We start from the raw sequence: 16,503 nt of genomic DNA on the forward strand, positions 1-16,503 counted from the left end.
TAATCATGGGTTAAGCAGACAAATGTCAATTCTGATCATGGGAGTGATGCCATAGCTACTGTCCTAGAAAAATCAGCACAGGACTCAAGGCAGGATACATAATGTAACAATATTTCCAACTCAGGCTTTTACAGCATTAGACAGTATTAACGGAAAAAGTTCAATAACTAGTTATGAATATCCTTTTCTGTTTTCAGCTGCTGTGAAGCTCAGGCTGTTATGTTATTATGTGCCACTATGAGATTAATCAAGCTGTTTTTCATCTCTTCATATTTTTATCTCCTGAAGTGGGTAAAAAGAAAATCACCTGAACAGCTCCACTGTGACAATGCATTATTTTAAATATGCTATATAAATAAAACTGTGAATAATAATATATGAATAATGGAAAAACAGGTGTTAAGAGTATGTTTACCTTAATAGGCACCATAAAGTGTGACAATTATATTTCCAGCACATTCACAGTAATCTTTTAGCATGAATTGCCAGAGGTGTTCAAAAGTGTGTCTAAAGATGAATATTTATATCAGACGGCTGATTTTATGTTTACACCTGGCTTAGCTCAATCTTCTTCACTTCTGACATATAATATACTGACAACTGTTCGGGTAGCTAACGATGGGGAGGAGACAGACCCTCAGATACATTATTTCTGACAGTACTCTTCACTCCCCGGCTCATATATGGGAACTAAATTGCAAAACTTTGCGAAAGTTTGTTTTGATTTCAGTATGGCTGTGATGTCATAACTATGAACACATTTATATATGGCCGCCCATTTAGCCTACAAAAGTTTAGCCCACCAATAACTGCATAACATTATGGCACCTAAATTCATCAAGGTATGAAAAACAGAGTGCTGGAACTGCGTGGTTTAGGTTCTAACAATTTTGACTGTTGTAGCCCTGTTGGTTTAACTGCTTAAACTCTCAGGCCCAATCCTATTTCTTCTTTTTACCCCTATCCCTTGTTTTCGAGAGTCACCCTAACCCCTTTAAACTGAGTTACAAGGGGTAGTGGTTGAAATCTTGCTCTACGAAATGGGACAACCCTCAAATTAAACCAAAAAAAAAACATTGCTTCATTAACAGGCTACTAGCAGTGCTTTGTTGGCGACCTGGCCCGTCTTCAGTGATAGCAGAGAAGGGAAAAGTTCAGCGACCTCACTGCTGGGCTTTAGTTACATTTAGGGCATCATATGCGTTCAAAGAGGGGAGATAAGACAATTATTTATTATTGCTGACCGCTAATTCTTTGGTGATGTGAAGCTGAAGTCATCTATTCGCTAGCTTCTTGTTCAAATTTTCCCATTCCACCTTAAATGCTTCAGGCGTCAGAAGTGCTGAACTATTTAAGGTGGAACAGGAAAGTTAGCTAGCTTGCTAGCTACCAGACATTAGCAAGCTAGTAGCGATTTTTTATGCTTGTTATGAAGAAAATGACCATAATACATTAAAACGACATTAAACTTTCTTTTTTCCTCGTAACACTCCGTTTGGAGTGTGCCTCTGAAAAACCTCCGTTTGGAGGGCCATGTAGCCCTAACACTTCGCCCTACCCCTCTATCTCTACAAAAACTGGGACACCCTAACCATAGACGTGAACGCGCAAAAACAGAGGGCTAAGGGCTAAGTGGTAGGGCAAGGAGTGAAATGGGATTGGGCCTCAGAGTCCATATGTGGGCCTACACTTCAGCACCTCACTGCCACAACTACATCAACTACAGCTCAAACTTTTGGAAACAGTTATATTAACAATTAGAGTTATTTTACAAACAATAACAATGTATAGTGTAGATTTTATGTTCTGTACAGGACACAAGTATTTTTATGTATAGGTATAGATGTCTTAATCAATATTATTTATTATATACTATAAACTTTATATTATAATTACAACCACAGGACCACCACAGAGCAGGTATTATCTGGGTGGTGGATCATTTTGAGCACTGCAATGACAATGATGTGGTGGTGGTGTGTTAGTGTGTGTTGGGCTGGTGCGAGTGGATCAGACACAGCAGTGCTGCTGGACTTTTAAAACACCTGTGTCACTGCTGGACTGAGAATCGTCCACCAACCAAAAATGTCCAGTCAACAGTGTCCTGTGACCTCTGCTGGAGGACTAGAGGATGACTAACATAAACCCTGTAGCAAGAGATGAGCTAGCGTCTCTGACTTTACATCTACAAGGTGGACCAACAAGATAGGTGTGTCTGATAGAGTGGACAGTGAGTGGACACAGTGTTTAAAAACTCCAGCAGCACTTCTGTGTCTGGTCCACTCATGACACATACTAACATGTCACCACCACGTCAGTGTCACTGAGAATGATCCACCCAAATAATACCTGCTCTGTGTTAGTCTCTAGTGCTACGGGCACTGTGCAATATAATATTTCTGCTTTAGCGTCTTAAATTCAGAGGCTAACATTCTGCATCCCAATACTTATTATTCAATGACTACATAGCTACCTGCTGGATCCATGGGTATTTAAGACGTAAAAATGACCACACTGAACCTCCGGTTCATGCCATGTTCATGTCCAAGCTAATTCAAGTTAGCCTTTCAAAGTAAATGCACTACACAGTAGGCACATAGTTTTGATGTAATAAAAATAACTGTAAAAGAAAAAATAATAAAATACATGACCTGCATTATGGCACAGGGAATTGTGTCCTCAAATCAGAAATGGACCACCTGCATGTCTCTAGCAGCCCAGCTCAGACAGATTCTATCTCTGCATGACCTGAGCCACACAAAGCTAAAGTCTCAGGTGAGAGAATCTTTCTCCTCAGTCTGGATCAATACCTCTCCTGCTGAGTCTAACTGCTCCACCGTGCTGTGTTTACTCTGCTACCTAACCAGCTGTAGACAGATACAGCACCTCTAGCACAACCCACTGCCGAGCTTCATATCAAACAGAGCTTTCAGGCATTAAATAATTAACAGTTGGAATGAGCTGACATCTTACTGTGTCTGGAAATGATGATGCCCAGAGTAATACAGTACATTCAGAGCAACAAAACATCGCACTGAATCAGCTCAATGAATCCGATCTGAAATCAAACATTTTTTTATCTTATCACTGTAAGCTAATGATTCACCTTTACGCCAACACCAGTCAGATCCTCATATCAACTGACACCCATATCATGACTAGAGAAGCACACTATATGTCCAAAAGTTTGCAGACATTTGCTTATCCAAACAATTCAATGGTATTCATGGTGAGTTTGCCCCTCTTTGCTGCAGCAACAGCTTCTACTCTTCTGGCAAGGCTTTACCCTAGATAACAGAACCCTGATCTGAGGATTTATTTGATTGCATTCAGCCACAAGAGCATCAGTGATGTCAGGTACTGATGTTGGACGATTAGTTCTGGATCATAAACATCTTTCCGACTCATCCAAAAGGTGTTGGATGGAGCTCCATCACTTCAGAGAACACAGTTTTACTTCCCCAAGCCCAATGCTGGGGGGCTTTATCCCCTTCAGAATATGCCTGCCACCGGATATGGTGACCTCAGACTCATGTGTGACTATTCCAAAGAGTTCCATTCTATTGGTCAATGCTTTAATATGAAGATTCTACAAACTGTGTGCACACCTGTATCACCAATGGGTACAGCCTAAAGTAGCTGAATTAACTAATTGGAAGGGTTGTCTGGATACCTTTGAATATAAAGTGTATCTTCCAATACTACTGTACAGCTGATATTATCATGTGTCGCTAATTTAAAAAAAATGAAGCCCGTTAACGGATTTAAGAGCTGCATCCAATGTTGGCAGCTTTTATTCCATCTCAGCATCTGTCTATTCCAACTCAAACTGATGCAGTAGCAACTGCAGTTTCTAAAACTATTCATCCGCTGCTGCAGTACTGTGAATGTGAGCAGAATAAGAACTCCCTGATCACTTTGCTCAGTTCAGGTTTTCAGTAAACCCAAGTTCTGATGCAATAAGCTTTTGATGCGTCAACAGTTGCGCTGGCCCAAGAGACTGTAAGGCAGTTTATTCACTGACAAAAATGTGCTACAGAGAAGAAGCACTTGGACTCCCTCAAAGGTATTCCTCAAATCCCAGGAGCTGTCAAATAATTATTTTCAAATGTGTCATTAATATCAGCTGCACAACATTAAGTTGTTCAGCTTCTCTGTCATGTACATGCTTACAGAATAATGCGTATATATGCAGGACATTTCCCAGTCTGGTCCCAAATGATCAAATATTGCAGTAAAACACTAGGGCTGTCACAACTGACTGTATTAGTAATTGAGCAATCTGTTGATTACTGTAGTGAGCAATAAAGTAATCAGTTTATATATATATATATATATATACAGACACAATAATTATTGAATTCAGGTGTTTGAGCCACACCCACTGTTGGATAGCATAAAAGCACATAGCCTCGACAGACAAACACTGGCAGTAGAATGGGTTGGTATGAAGAATGGGTTAATGTACAGCATGCCGCCACTGGACTCTGGAGCAGTGGAAACGTATTCTGTGGAGGGACAAATTACGCTTCTCCATCTGGCAGTCTGACGAACAAGTCTAGGTTTGGTGAACGCGAGGAGAACATTACCTGCCTGACTGCATCGTGCCAACAGTAGAGTTTGGTGGAGGAGGGATAATGCTATGGGTTTTTTAGGGGTTGGCCTGGACCCCTTGGTTCCAGTAAGGGGGAAATCTTAATGCTTTGGCATTGCAAGACATTTGGACAATTGTAATGTTTCCAAATTTGTGGGAACAGCTTGTGGAAGTCCCTTTTCTGTTCCAGCACTGATCCATAAAGACATGGCTGGGTGAGTTTGGAACACCTTTGGGATGAACTAGAACAGAGATTGTGAGCCAGGCCCTCTCGTCCAACATCAATGTCTGACGTCACAAATGCTCTTCTGGATGAACAGACAAAAATTCCCACAGACACATTCCAAGATCTTGTAGAAAGATTCCCAGAAGAGTTGAAGCTTTTATAGCTGCAAAGAGGGACCAACTCCATATTAATGGCTATGGATTTACAATGGGAGTCATAAAAGCTTCTGTAGATGTAATGTGTAGGTGTCCCAATACATATAGTGTATGTATGTATATATATATATATATATATATATTACCATTTTACCCTGTTCTTCAGTGGTCAGGACCCCCATGGACCCTCACAGAGCAGGTACTATTTGGGTGGTGGATCATTCTCAGCACTGCTGTAAAACTGACGTGGTGGTGGTGTGTTAGTATGTGTCGCGAGTGGATCAGACACAGCAGTGCTGCTGGAGTTTTTAAACACTGTGTCCACTCACTGTCCACCCTGCTAGACACTCCTACCTTGTCAGTCCACCTTGTAGATGCAAAGTCAGAGACGATAACATCTGCTGCTGCACAGTTTGTGTTGATCATCATCTAGTACTTTATCAGTGGTCACAGGACACTGCCCACAGGATATATATATATATTTATATATTTATATACATACACACAGAGTACTGTGCACAAAATTACAGATAAAATGCTTATCTGGGCAATAAGTGTCTGCTTAGGAAAGTACTAATATTACAACAAATACAAATAATATTAATACAAAGAAGGTCCATGTATGTCAGTGTTTCTGGTTAATGATTTCCAAACCTTATTGACAGCCCAGTATTATTTCTAGTCATCATCCAAAGCCTGGGCTGGCTTAATAATACTTCTTTATGTTAAATCAAGTACGCTAATGATAGAACGTAACCACTCTACATGATGATCAGGGGCATCCAGGCGACATCTGGAATCAACACTTTGCTCTTTACATTAGTTCACAAGATACCAACTACTTTTTTTAAAAATAAGGAACAGTTGTTACTTTTTACTGTATTTGTGTTTCTTTGCATCTATTGTGATATGTGGTGTTATTACAATCAAAAAGCAAAAACACACTTAATGCAAAGATAAACAGCTTTAAATAATGTGCACATAAATAAATAATACATATAAATGATAGGTGCATCTACCAGGCTCTGTTTCCTACTCTTAGAGAGACAAAAGACTTTAAAACATGTATTATATCATTAGAAGTAGGCAGTACTCAGTTACATGTATTCGCGTAAATTTGCTGAATTATACTTTCCTGAGTATTTTTGAATGATAATACTTCTGCTTTGTGATTGGTCACATCACACAAGATTTTACCATTCCTTTTAAACTAAGAGTGCATCAAAAAGGGAAGAATAGCACCTAACAAACTTCACTTTCTATGCTGATAGACACTGGATGTACAAAAAAGTTCCTCTGCAGTTATTTAAGTTTTTTTTGCTGCTTTTGTCCTTATTTTACTTGCTGGACCCTGGGAACCGGCTAGACAATTTTTCTTGTGAACTTTCTCTCTGATCAGTTCAAAACAGGAACAGTAAGAGATTTAGCTATTGGTGAACCTAAAGGTGAGGTATGTGTTAAATGTACTACTGAAAACAGGTCGTAACGTCTTGAGTTTCAGAAGTATTCACTGTAATTATGTAATAAATCAGCTTCTCACAAAAATAAAATCATTATAGTGCATTCAGTCATTATTGGTCTTCAAATCTAGACCCTGAATCAAGATTGTGGTCCTGGATTTTGCAGTCACTGGTAGGTATGACACTAGATGCCCAATCAGTTACATCAACAGTTCATTTAACTCACAGGGATTAGAAAACCCAAGGCTGGAAACTGGATACAATGTCCAGTTATGAAGATCTCCGCTACAGTGGATCTCCTTTGTTCCCATCAGAGAAAACAGTGTGGGTTCATTTTACTGGAGGGGATTGGTTCCTGTGCTCCACAACCCTGTACATTTTCGTAAATCTGTACAATTACCACAGTTACTACACGATACTACACAAATGTTACACATTACTAATAAGCCAGTCCCACAGGAATACTGTACAGGAGGAAATGTTCTAGATTAAAACAGCAATACAGAAAAGTTCAGCTTTTTGTAAGGGTCAGTTACAAATTTAGAAATGCTGCACTTTTCTGGCTGTTAATCTCTAGACTACACACACAGCATCCAAACTTTCGCTGACACCTGTATAGTACATTTCTATCAGTACCAAATCATCAGCAACAGCAGCAACATGAACACTTTTTGTCTTTACTATGATACATTCCTCTGGTAGTCATAGTAATTACTTCATACGAATCAGACATGCATGTTTTAACTTTATTTGACAGTTAAACAGCTCAAGTCTCTTTTTCTCATGCAGAGAAATATGTACACAGAGAGAGAGACTACTTTAATCTCTAATCCCTGCACTGTCAGAAATAAAGATACTGTGCAAGCACATTTTTCGTTAATGAAGGTACAGTGTAAATGTACCCTCAAAGGTACAACAATGGTTTTATGGTCCAATTGCAAACTTTAAATAACCTTTTCATAGCCTAGTGTTTTAAAACAGAACATTAAAACATAAACGGCAAACGGAGTCCAAGACAGAAGACAGTGTGTGGAGTTATTACGGTCTGATTATTAAACTTGGAAATTGTATTAGACTACGTTTCTCATATCCCAGCCTTATAGTTACTTGGTAGACACATACACTCTCAGAAATAAAGGTAGTAAACCGTCACTGGGGCAGTTCCTCTCTTGTCACTAGGGTAGGACCCTCAAGGGTACATCTCAGTACCTTTAGTCAGGGAACAAAATTGTTCCATAATCCACTGAAATTATATTTTCTAAATTGTATTGACTCCACACACCCCGTCTCGTCTCCAGGCTTTTCATTTTATTGTTCTGTTTTTAAACATTACATTATAAAAAGGTACGAATCTGTACTTTTCACCTGGAAAAACATTTAAGATTCACAATTGGACCTTATAACCACTGTTGTACCTTTGAGGGAACATTTACATTGTTTGTACCTTGATGAACAAAAAATGTACCAGCACAGAACCTTTATTTCTAACAGTGTAATAAACCTTTATTTCTAACAGTGTAATAAACCTTTATTTCTAACAGTGTAATAAACCTTTATTTCAAACGGTGTAATAAACCTTTATTTCTGACGGTGTAATAAACCTTTATTTCTAACATGGTGTAATAAACCTTTATTTCTGACGGTGTAATAAACCTTTATTTCTGACGGTGTAATAAACCTTTATTTCTGACGGTGTAATAAACCTTTATTTCAAATGGTGTAATAAACCTTTATTTCAAACGGTGTAATAAACCTTTATTTCTGACGGTGTAATAAAGCTTTATTTCTAACGGTGTAATAAACCTTTATTTCTAACAGTGTAATAAACCTTTTTTTCTAACAGTGTAATAAACCTTTTTTCTGACAGTGTAATAAACCTTTTTTTCTAACAGTGTAATAAACCTTTATTTCTAACAGTGTAATAAACCTTTATTTCTGACAGTGTAATAAACCTTTATTTCTAACAGTGTAATAAACCTTTATTTCTAACAGTGTAATAAACCTTTACTTCTAACAGTGTAATAAACCTTTATTTCTAACAGTGTAATAAACCTTTTTTCTGACAGTGTAATAAACCTTTATTTCTAACAGTGTAATAAACCTTTATTTCTAACAGTGTAATAAACCTTTATTTCTAACAGTGTAATAAACCTTTATTTCTGACAGTGTAATAAACCTTTTTTTCTAACAGTGTAATAAACCTTTTTTTCTAACAGTGTAATAAACCTTTATTTCTAACAGTGTAATAAACCTTTATTTCTAACAGTGTAATAAACCTTTATTTCTAACAGTGTACGCACTTTGGCTGTGTTTAAAACACACAAAGAAACTTTAACATTTAGTATTAACAGTTACTCTAGCATGGAAATAGTAATGGAGACATCTACTACTGGTCTTACTACACAGCAGCAAGCTAACGTTATTTTTGTGGCATACAGTGACCGGAGCTGGTCAGCGTCTTATACGAATTTTCCCGTCCCACCGTAAGTGGTGCAGCAGTGACATACAACAAGTCTTACAGCTGCACCATTTAAGGTGGAACGGGAAATTCGAACAAGAAGCTGGCAAATAAAAAGCTGAGCGTAGTTAACGTTACCCCATTAACAATACATAAGGAATAAAATATAATTCAGTTCCTAGTGGACATTTCTGAGGACTATACTGACCTTGTGCAACTTCTACAACTTTAACCCAGGAACATATTTGACTCAGGTCTGTTTTGGTAGACATACTTCAGATTTGGCGCTAGATTACTGAACTCTCTGCTCCGTGTGTTCCTTTTGCACTAACGCTAATCAAAACCACTATGAAATGCATTCTGGGCCATATGAGATCAATTCTGACAACAACTGGTAAGAAATATGTGCAATGCATATTAATATAATCTTAGTGCTGCTGAGAATGTTCACACGATACACCATGGAGCCGCTTCTACCCCCACAGGAGCTCTGATGGTACAGTCCGGTCATTTTATTTACTAAGTGTGTCTTCTGAGTTTCAGTTATAATGCTAATACTGGTAAAATAGTGGTAAATCTGAAAAAAGTAGGTTTTCTTTAAAGACTCTTTGACTTACAATGCAGTGCATGTACCTCTATACCATGAAGAAAAAAAAACAAACAAACATCAGCAACAACAAAAACAATGTTTAAATAAACCTATTGTAAAACAATGTTTCATGCACCAGGCTGAGTAGTCATAACTATTTCATGTTATAACATTCGGTGAAGGAGCAATTAGAGGCATTAAACTCTTCAGACGTCTGATCACCACTGTGAACAATTCTGAGGAGTTTCACAAAAGTGTCTTAAAAAAGAAAATCTTAAATGTGTCTTTTTTTCTTTATTACACACTTAAGAAAAAAGTTGAGATAAATTATTATTCTTCAAAAACCTTCTTAAGATTTTTTCTAATTTCTTAATGTTTCTCATCAGAATAATTATAAGAACAAGTGGTTTTCTTAAACAAATATGCTGAATGACTTTGTTTTCATCTCAACAATTGAATTAAGCAGAAAATTTGATCAAAGGGTGGATTTCAATTTTAAGAGCTGTTAAAGTGGAATTTCGCCAGTTTTCACAATTTATGCATCACTCAGTGGTTAAGATGTAAACAAAGTCAATCAGAGCGGTTTGATGTGAAGTCTTAACTTGAGTCAGAATTGTTCACAGTGGTGGAACCAGACATCTGAAGAGTTTAATGCCTCTAAAAGCTCCGCCACAGAAAGTCATTACATGAAATGGTTATGAATACATTGTTGCCTGAGACATTATGTTGCTTTTGAGATACGGTTCTAAAACATGATTTGTAACATCCATTCTTGGTACATGCAGGGCATGTGAGGCAAAATAGTCCCCAAAGGAAACAGATTTTGTTCAGATCTACCACAGCTTTACCATAATCAACATTACATATACAAACTCAGAAGATGTGTAGGTCCACTGGTGGTTTTGAATAGTAAATAAAATGGCTACATTTGTGTTGGACATTGTGACCCCTGGTTCCTGTCACCACCACTGTAAAGAAATCTGTCTGTAAGTTTCTCTACAATAAATCATCTCATATCAAACCACTCTGAATGACTCTGTTTACATCTGAACAAAGTGAATTATGCAGAAAATTTGAAAAATTGGTGGAATCCCCCTTCAAGAGAAAGCTTGTTTTTTCATGCTGAGTATTGCCAGTGCACAGGGACTGTCTCTATGGTAACATCCAAGCGTAGATCACTATAGCAACATCAACAGAGTTTAATATCTATCAAGTATTTAATCCAAGGATATTTAAAATATAGCCAACCAAAAGATCAGCAAAAAGTTCTGAACCTGGTGTTGAAGAATCCTGAAAAACTGGATGCACAATGTGTCTTTTGAGTGATGCAGTTTCAGGCAGAACTGCAGAAATTCACTGACCTTCAGAGGACTTCTTCCTCAAAAATGCTGTGTGTGTACTTACATACTGTAGGCTCTGTGCAGAGGCTGGGGCTCCAGTGCAGGCAGCATCTACGCACTTTTGAGAAAAAAAAATAATAAAATAATCCCCCCTAGCTCCTAAAGGTCACCCCTGAATTTTTTTCTCGTCAGCTAAATTCTTTTTTTCATTTTCTAGATGTGAGAAAGAAATCCATCTGTCCTCCAGTTCACCTGCACAATGACCAGGACACGCTCCGATTTAAATGTCACCATAATTATTTATTCTTTGAGCATACATACAGTATAATATAAATATAAAATATGCATTTTTATTTTTAAAATTGGTGAGACATCATTGTATCTGTGTTGAGACAACCATACAAACAGTTTTAATTCTACCAAAAGTGGTTATGCAGCTGTAACAAACTCTCATTACGGTGCCATTCTAAAATAAGAGACGTAGAGACGTTTACTCTATACTGTATTTAACAAAGAATAAATAGCAGCATATGCACCACTCTGTAGAAACGGCATGAAATGCAACGTCAAACATACCTATTAGCACTGTACAAAAACAAGAGACCCATTCACAGTGGAGGAAAAAAAACAGAACAGATGAAATGATGTAAAGATGAATATCTTTTTTTTTCTTTTTCTTTTGCTTTTTTTTGGTTTGGCTGACATGCTCTTGAGTTGCTAAAAGTCAGAAGGTGAAGTACTGGGCGAACCACTCTTGTCTTTGAGGATCTGGGGAGGCTACAGGCGACTCCTCTGTCTCAGGAGGGCTGTGGAGAGAGAGAGAGACAGAGAGAGAGAGAGAGAGAGAGAGAGAGAGAGAAAGAACAGAGGTGTGCAGTGGTTATACTGCAGACTGCAGTTTCCTTTCTCTGGGCTTTTCAGCTTTCATACACTTTCTATTCATGCATTCATCCATCAATGTGACAAACAACACTGAACGTATTTTGTCATATTTCTCTGTCTCATCAAAAGTTTTGATAAACACGCTATAGTTTCAAGTCTGTCTCACTTCCCGTTCCCAGAACAACAACCAAAGAATTCAGTTCAGCCCTCAGTGCTGTGATCTGAATTCACTCCATCTGTTTCTCTGAGGGCCTTTTGCTCTAAACAGGAAAAACTTTCACAATAACTTCAGCCTTACTGAATTATGAGGAAAATGGAGTAGTCTGACCTTGTGTTTATGTATTTAAGACTCGAACTGTGTTGACCTTGCTTGCGTTCCTCTTATGTAACCGCTTTATGTAGGCTGTAAAAGAAAACTCAATTTTTCTTCAAGGTGAAAAATGCAGAGTGCACTTCCACCTTCTGTCTGCTTTCAGTGCAGAATCGTTTAGCCTTGGCTTAACAGTTACAGAAAAATTAATTACATCTAACCTGGCTTGCTGCACTTTTGACAGTAAAAGTTCCCAAATGATTTTTGGCCTGGACATACAGCTCTACAAAAAGCCTTTAATTGGTACAGAGCCTTTGCATTATGTGGAGGTTTTTAGAAGGGGCATAAAAATTACCTAAAATCACTTTGACAGATAGTCTTTTTTGTGTTTTCATCCATCATTTTTTCCCAGCATACACCATTCAAATACTGGGAATATCATCTGTTCTTGGAAAAATAAATTAGAATAGAATGCAAAATAGAAGCATTTTCACTAGAGGTCTCAGACTTGTGGACCCCACTGTACATATGTAGGGAATTCTCTCACTTTAATAAAGAAATGCACCAACACTTTATTTACACTTCATTTATTGTCCACAGAAAGGTCATTTAGAGGTTCTTCTATGGACCTGAGCTTGTGTGTCATTTTGTAATGACCTGCCATATAAGGACTATAAAAAGTCTAAGCCATTTTCTCTACTTGGAGAAATGAATTGTATCTATCACATCCTGTGGCAAACAAAAATGTTCCATACCAATTGTTGATAAGTGTCACGTGTACATTTTTTCCCAAAATGTCTTCCGGTTTTCTGAATAATGCGTTTATTAAGTAGTACAAATATAAATATTGCTACTTACATGCTACAAGCAAGCTAACACTCCTGCACATTTAACTGACATCATTAAGTCTTGTGAAAATTAAGCTACAACTGTAACTACACATTACTTCAACACTGCTATATAAAAACAACAACTCAAACAGTAGGTTACTATGGCCAAAATCTCTTAACTTTCACACATGAAAAAGCTTGCTGATTCTGCGGGGTATTTTGGTGAGGCTGTAAGTCATATAATGTAAGTTTAGCACACATCAGTGTTAGACTGCATGTAGCATGTATGTAGAAATTTTGCTATTTTGACTATTTAACAATTTCATAATTCAAGTGATACAGTGATATTCAGAGAGGAAATGTATGTAGGACAAAATGTAGCTATGGAGTGTGATAGAGGCAATTTTCCATAATGCAATTAATTTTTCTCATAGACAAGAACACCTTAGACACTGGGTTAGTCTGGTTTGCATTTGGCAAAGGATGATCTATGGCATCGTTCCAAAGAACCCTTCTAGCACCTTTATTTTTTAAAGGGCCCATATCCTATATTTTTCATGTACATCCACTTTAAACATTTGTGTGATTTTATTTTCCAAAAACAGTCATTATACCTTCTTATATGACAATTTTTCAACCTCTCTTCATTACTTTGTATTATATAGACTGTTGTTGTGACTGTGCCTTTTAAGATGATGAGCTGTGTTCTGATTAGCAGTCCTGTATTGTGCTTGATTCAAAGAGCAGACCAGGCTAAAACACTCCTTATAACTTCAGTGTGAATAGGTGGGGCTAAATAGGCGGATATATATTTAAATGTGTTGGTTTTCCTGATATCAAGACAGCAGTGAATTCAAAATGGGCTGTTTTTTGCAGCTTAGTTTATATACATTGGACTGCACACTGAATGGCACAAATTAACATTTTTTACAATGTTTACATACTATATCAAACTCATATCAAAGAATGTCTAAAACAATACAATAAATCCATCAAACTGCATCGTTTCAGAGTTGGTGGAAAGTAAGAAATATTTCTTTTTCTCTGGAAGTTTTGGCTTATTGTTTGCTGTATGTCTGACTGACATCTGGATCTCTCCCAGTGAATCAGCTCTGCAGAGGCTGCAGGCCACTGACGGGCAGCAGATGCCTCCTATCTAAGGCGGCCTTCACAATCGAGTGTCTTGAGAGCCAGAGAGGAAAAAGTGAAAAGTAGGGAGAAAGGAGAGAGACAGTTCTTCAAGTCTAACTAGCTAATAGAAGGTGTCAAGTGCCGGTAATGGTGGTGAGCTAAAATGGCTCATTATAAGAAAGTGACTGCATACAGATTACAGTATAATCAGTGAAATATCTCAGAAATGGATGATTCACCTGAATATTTAAACTGCCTGAAAGACAATGGAGTTTTTGCATATTGTCATCAAGCACAACAAAGGCAAGGAAATGAGTTTCGAGGCTTTGATGAGGCATCATGAAAATGTCACTCCACTCTACAGTGTGTGTCAGATACTGTGAGAGTGCTAATCACTGAAAAGATGAAGCATGTTAATTTAGCACCGCATCAGTTCTCATTTTGAGCGGCAAAACTGTAAACTACCATGAAGTTTTTACTGTTAGAAAGAATGGTTTGGAGCAAGTCCTCAGTTTTCATAAACTCAGCTCCAACTCTTTGAATGAACGCATCTGCAGTCAGTCAACTTCTAAAACCATTTGCGCTCGACTCAATGACTCATTTCTATTCACGAATATCTCTGCCGCAATCAGTGTTCTCTGTCCCAGATGCCTCAGTTCCAGCAAACTCAATTTAGCGCTCAGTTGAGCATGTATATTAGTCTTTTCATCACCAACTCAACTCCTCCCTGCACACAGACAAAGGGGTGATGGCTTTAACCCTTACAAAGAACATAGTAATCATACACACGTCCCACTTGGCAGGTGCTGGACTGAGGTGTAATACTTGAAAAGGAGGATAAGGCCACATGCTATAATATGCTCGAGCACACGTCTTTATTGTGGGAAACACAGCTGGAGCATATTTGGGTTTGTGGGTTCATCATCCTTCCCAAATACAACCATTACAAAATCCTAAAGCTTATGACTGTTTGCCATTAGGATTTAGGTGACTTCAACCCAATTCTAGCTGGATTAGTTTTACACTGCAATGTAAGTGATTACTGAAGCTATACATGATTCCATCTGACACAAACCTGCAATTTGCACAGATTTTTACCATATTTATTCTGGAGCGATTTTAATCCAGTATGAATCTTCACAGTGTTTATTTTTTTTTTTTTACAGTCTGACAGTAACTACTGTAGGGTCATTTTTAAGCTGGTATGGATCTGCAGTGGGTGTGACTAATAACCGTGGAGTGATTTTAATACAGTATGAATCTGAAATGTGTGTAGTTTTACAGTCTGACAGTAATAACTGTGGAGTGAATTTAATCCAGTATGAATCTGCAGTGTGTGTAGTTTTACAGTGTGACAGTAATACTTGTGGAGTGATTATAATGGAATTTGGATGAATTCAATTAATTCTTTATCTTGTACAAATCAGCAAATTGTCAAATCCTGACAAATTACACTACACAACCTCCTCTAATCCAGCACCAATAGTGCTTTAGGGAGAAAAACAATTTCAATATACTACAATGTTTCAAATACCTTGTGCAGCGATAATATGTACCATTTTATATAGAGGTGCTGATCTACTGTGTATAATCGCTATCTAGGTAAAAGTGTTTTGGGGGCTCATTTTGCTCTATCCCCTGTGGCTAATACCTCTGTGTAGGTCAGTGTTTCCCAATCTTGTCCTGAGGAAACCTCCAGATAATCCACATTTCTGCTTTGTCCCAGCTCCCAACACACCTGAACCAAACCTGAATACCTGCTACAGGCAAAGTCTTTATAGGTGAGTCTTTGCAGGGGCCTCTGGACATTATTTTCAGTCATGTAAGACCAGGCTGTCTACTTGAGGACAAAAACCAGAACCTGACAGCCAAGCTAATATTTTGTGTCTAATATGCTGGTTCGTAAGCAAGTGTATTCTCACTGACTAAACATACATCCATGTGTAGGGTTTCATCAGCCCGACGGCAAACAAGCTTTGCCTACACTAACCTTCTTTATGGCTGTTTCTATGGTTATTCTGTTGATAATGTCTCTAGTAAAAGGACTGCACAAAAACAACAGCCTTTACTAGTGTTGCAAGCCTGACATCTGCCTATTGTCAGATGAGAGAGTGGTGTTTCATCCCATACGCACGCTTGCATGCACACTTAAAAAAGGGTCTGAGGGTTTCTGGATCCATATGGAATCATAAACACTCAAAGAACCCTTTGCATGATTAAAGGGTCTTTTTGCATCATGAAATGGCTCTTCAGATTGATGGAGAATGTGCAGTAGAAGGTATAGAACCTTTTAGAAAAGGGTTCTAAATAGCACTAAAAAGGGCTCTTCTATAGTTACAGGCTTGACATCGTAACAATAAAAGAACACTTTTTGGTGCTATATAGAACCATTTTCAACAAGTTTCTATATAGAACCTTCTACAGCACATTCTCCATCAATCTGAAAAACGCTTTAGTCACGCATCATGCAAAAGTTCTATATAGAACCATTTTCTTTCCCAAAGAACCCTTGAAGAACCATCTTTTTT

At 37.8% G+C, this 16,503-nt stretch overlaps 1 protein-coding gene across 2 annotated transcripts in view; it reads right to left on the bottom strand.

Moving 5' to 3' along the window:
- Positions 1–11,479: 11,479 nt before the first annotated feature.
- The window catches only part of fam184a (family with sequence similarity 184 member A), a 128,911-nt gene continuing 123,887 nt past the window's right edge, over positions 11,480–16,503 (bottom strand). The window contains exon 18 of one of the 2 annotated variants that reach the window (XM_036582090.1): positions 11,480–11,628. In XM_036582090.1, the coding sequence (XP_036437983.1) occupies positions 11,547–11,628 (82 nt within the window). In that variant the 3' untranslated portion in view covers positions 11,480–11,546. The remainder of the gene's footprint in view (positions 11,629–16,503) is intronic. The other variant, XM_036582091.1, reaches the window with a different exon arrangement.

The sequence above is a fragment of the Colossoma macropomum genome, unplaced genomic scaffold (assembly GCF_904425465.1).
Source record: "Colossoma macropomum unplaced genomic scaffold, Colossoma_macropomum, whole genome shotgun sequence".
NCBI lineage: Eukaryota > Metazoa > Chordata > Actinopteri > Characiformes > Serrasalmidae > Colossoma > Colossoma macropomum.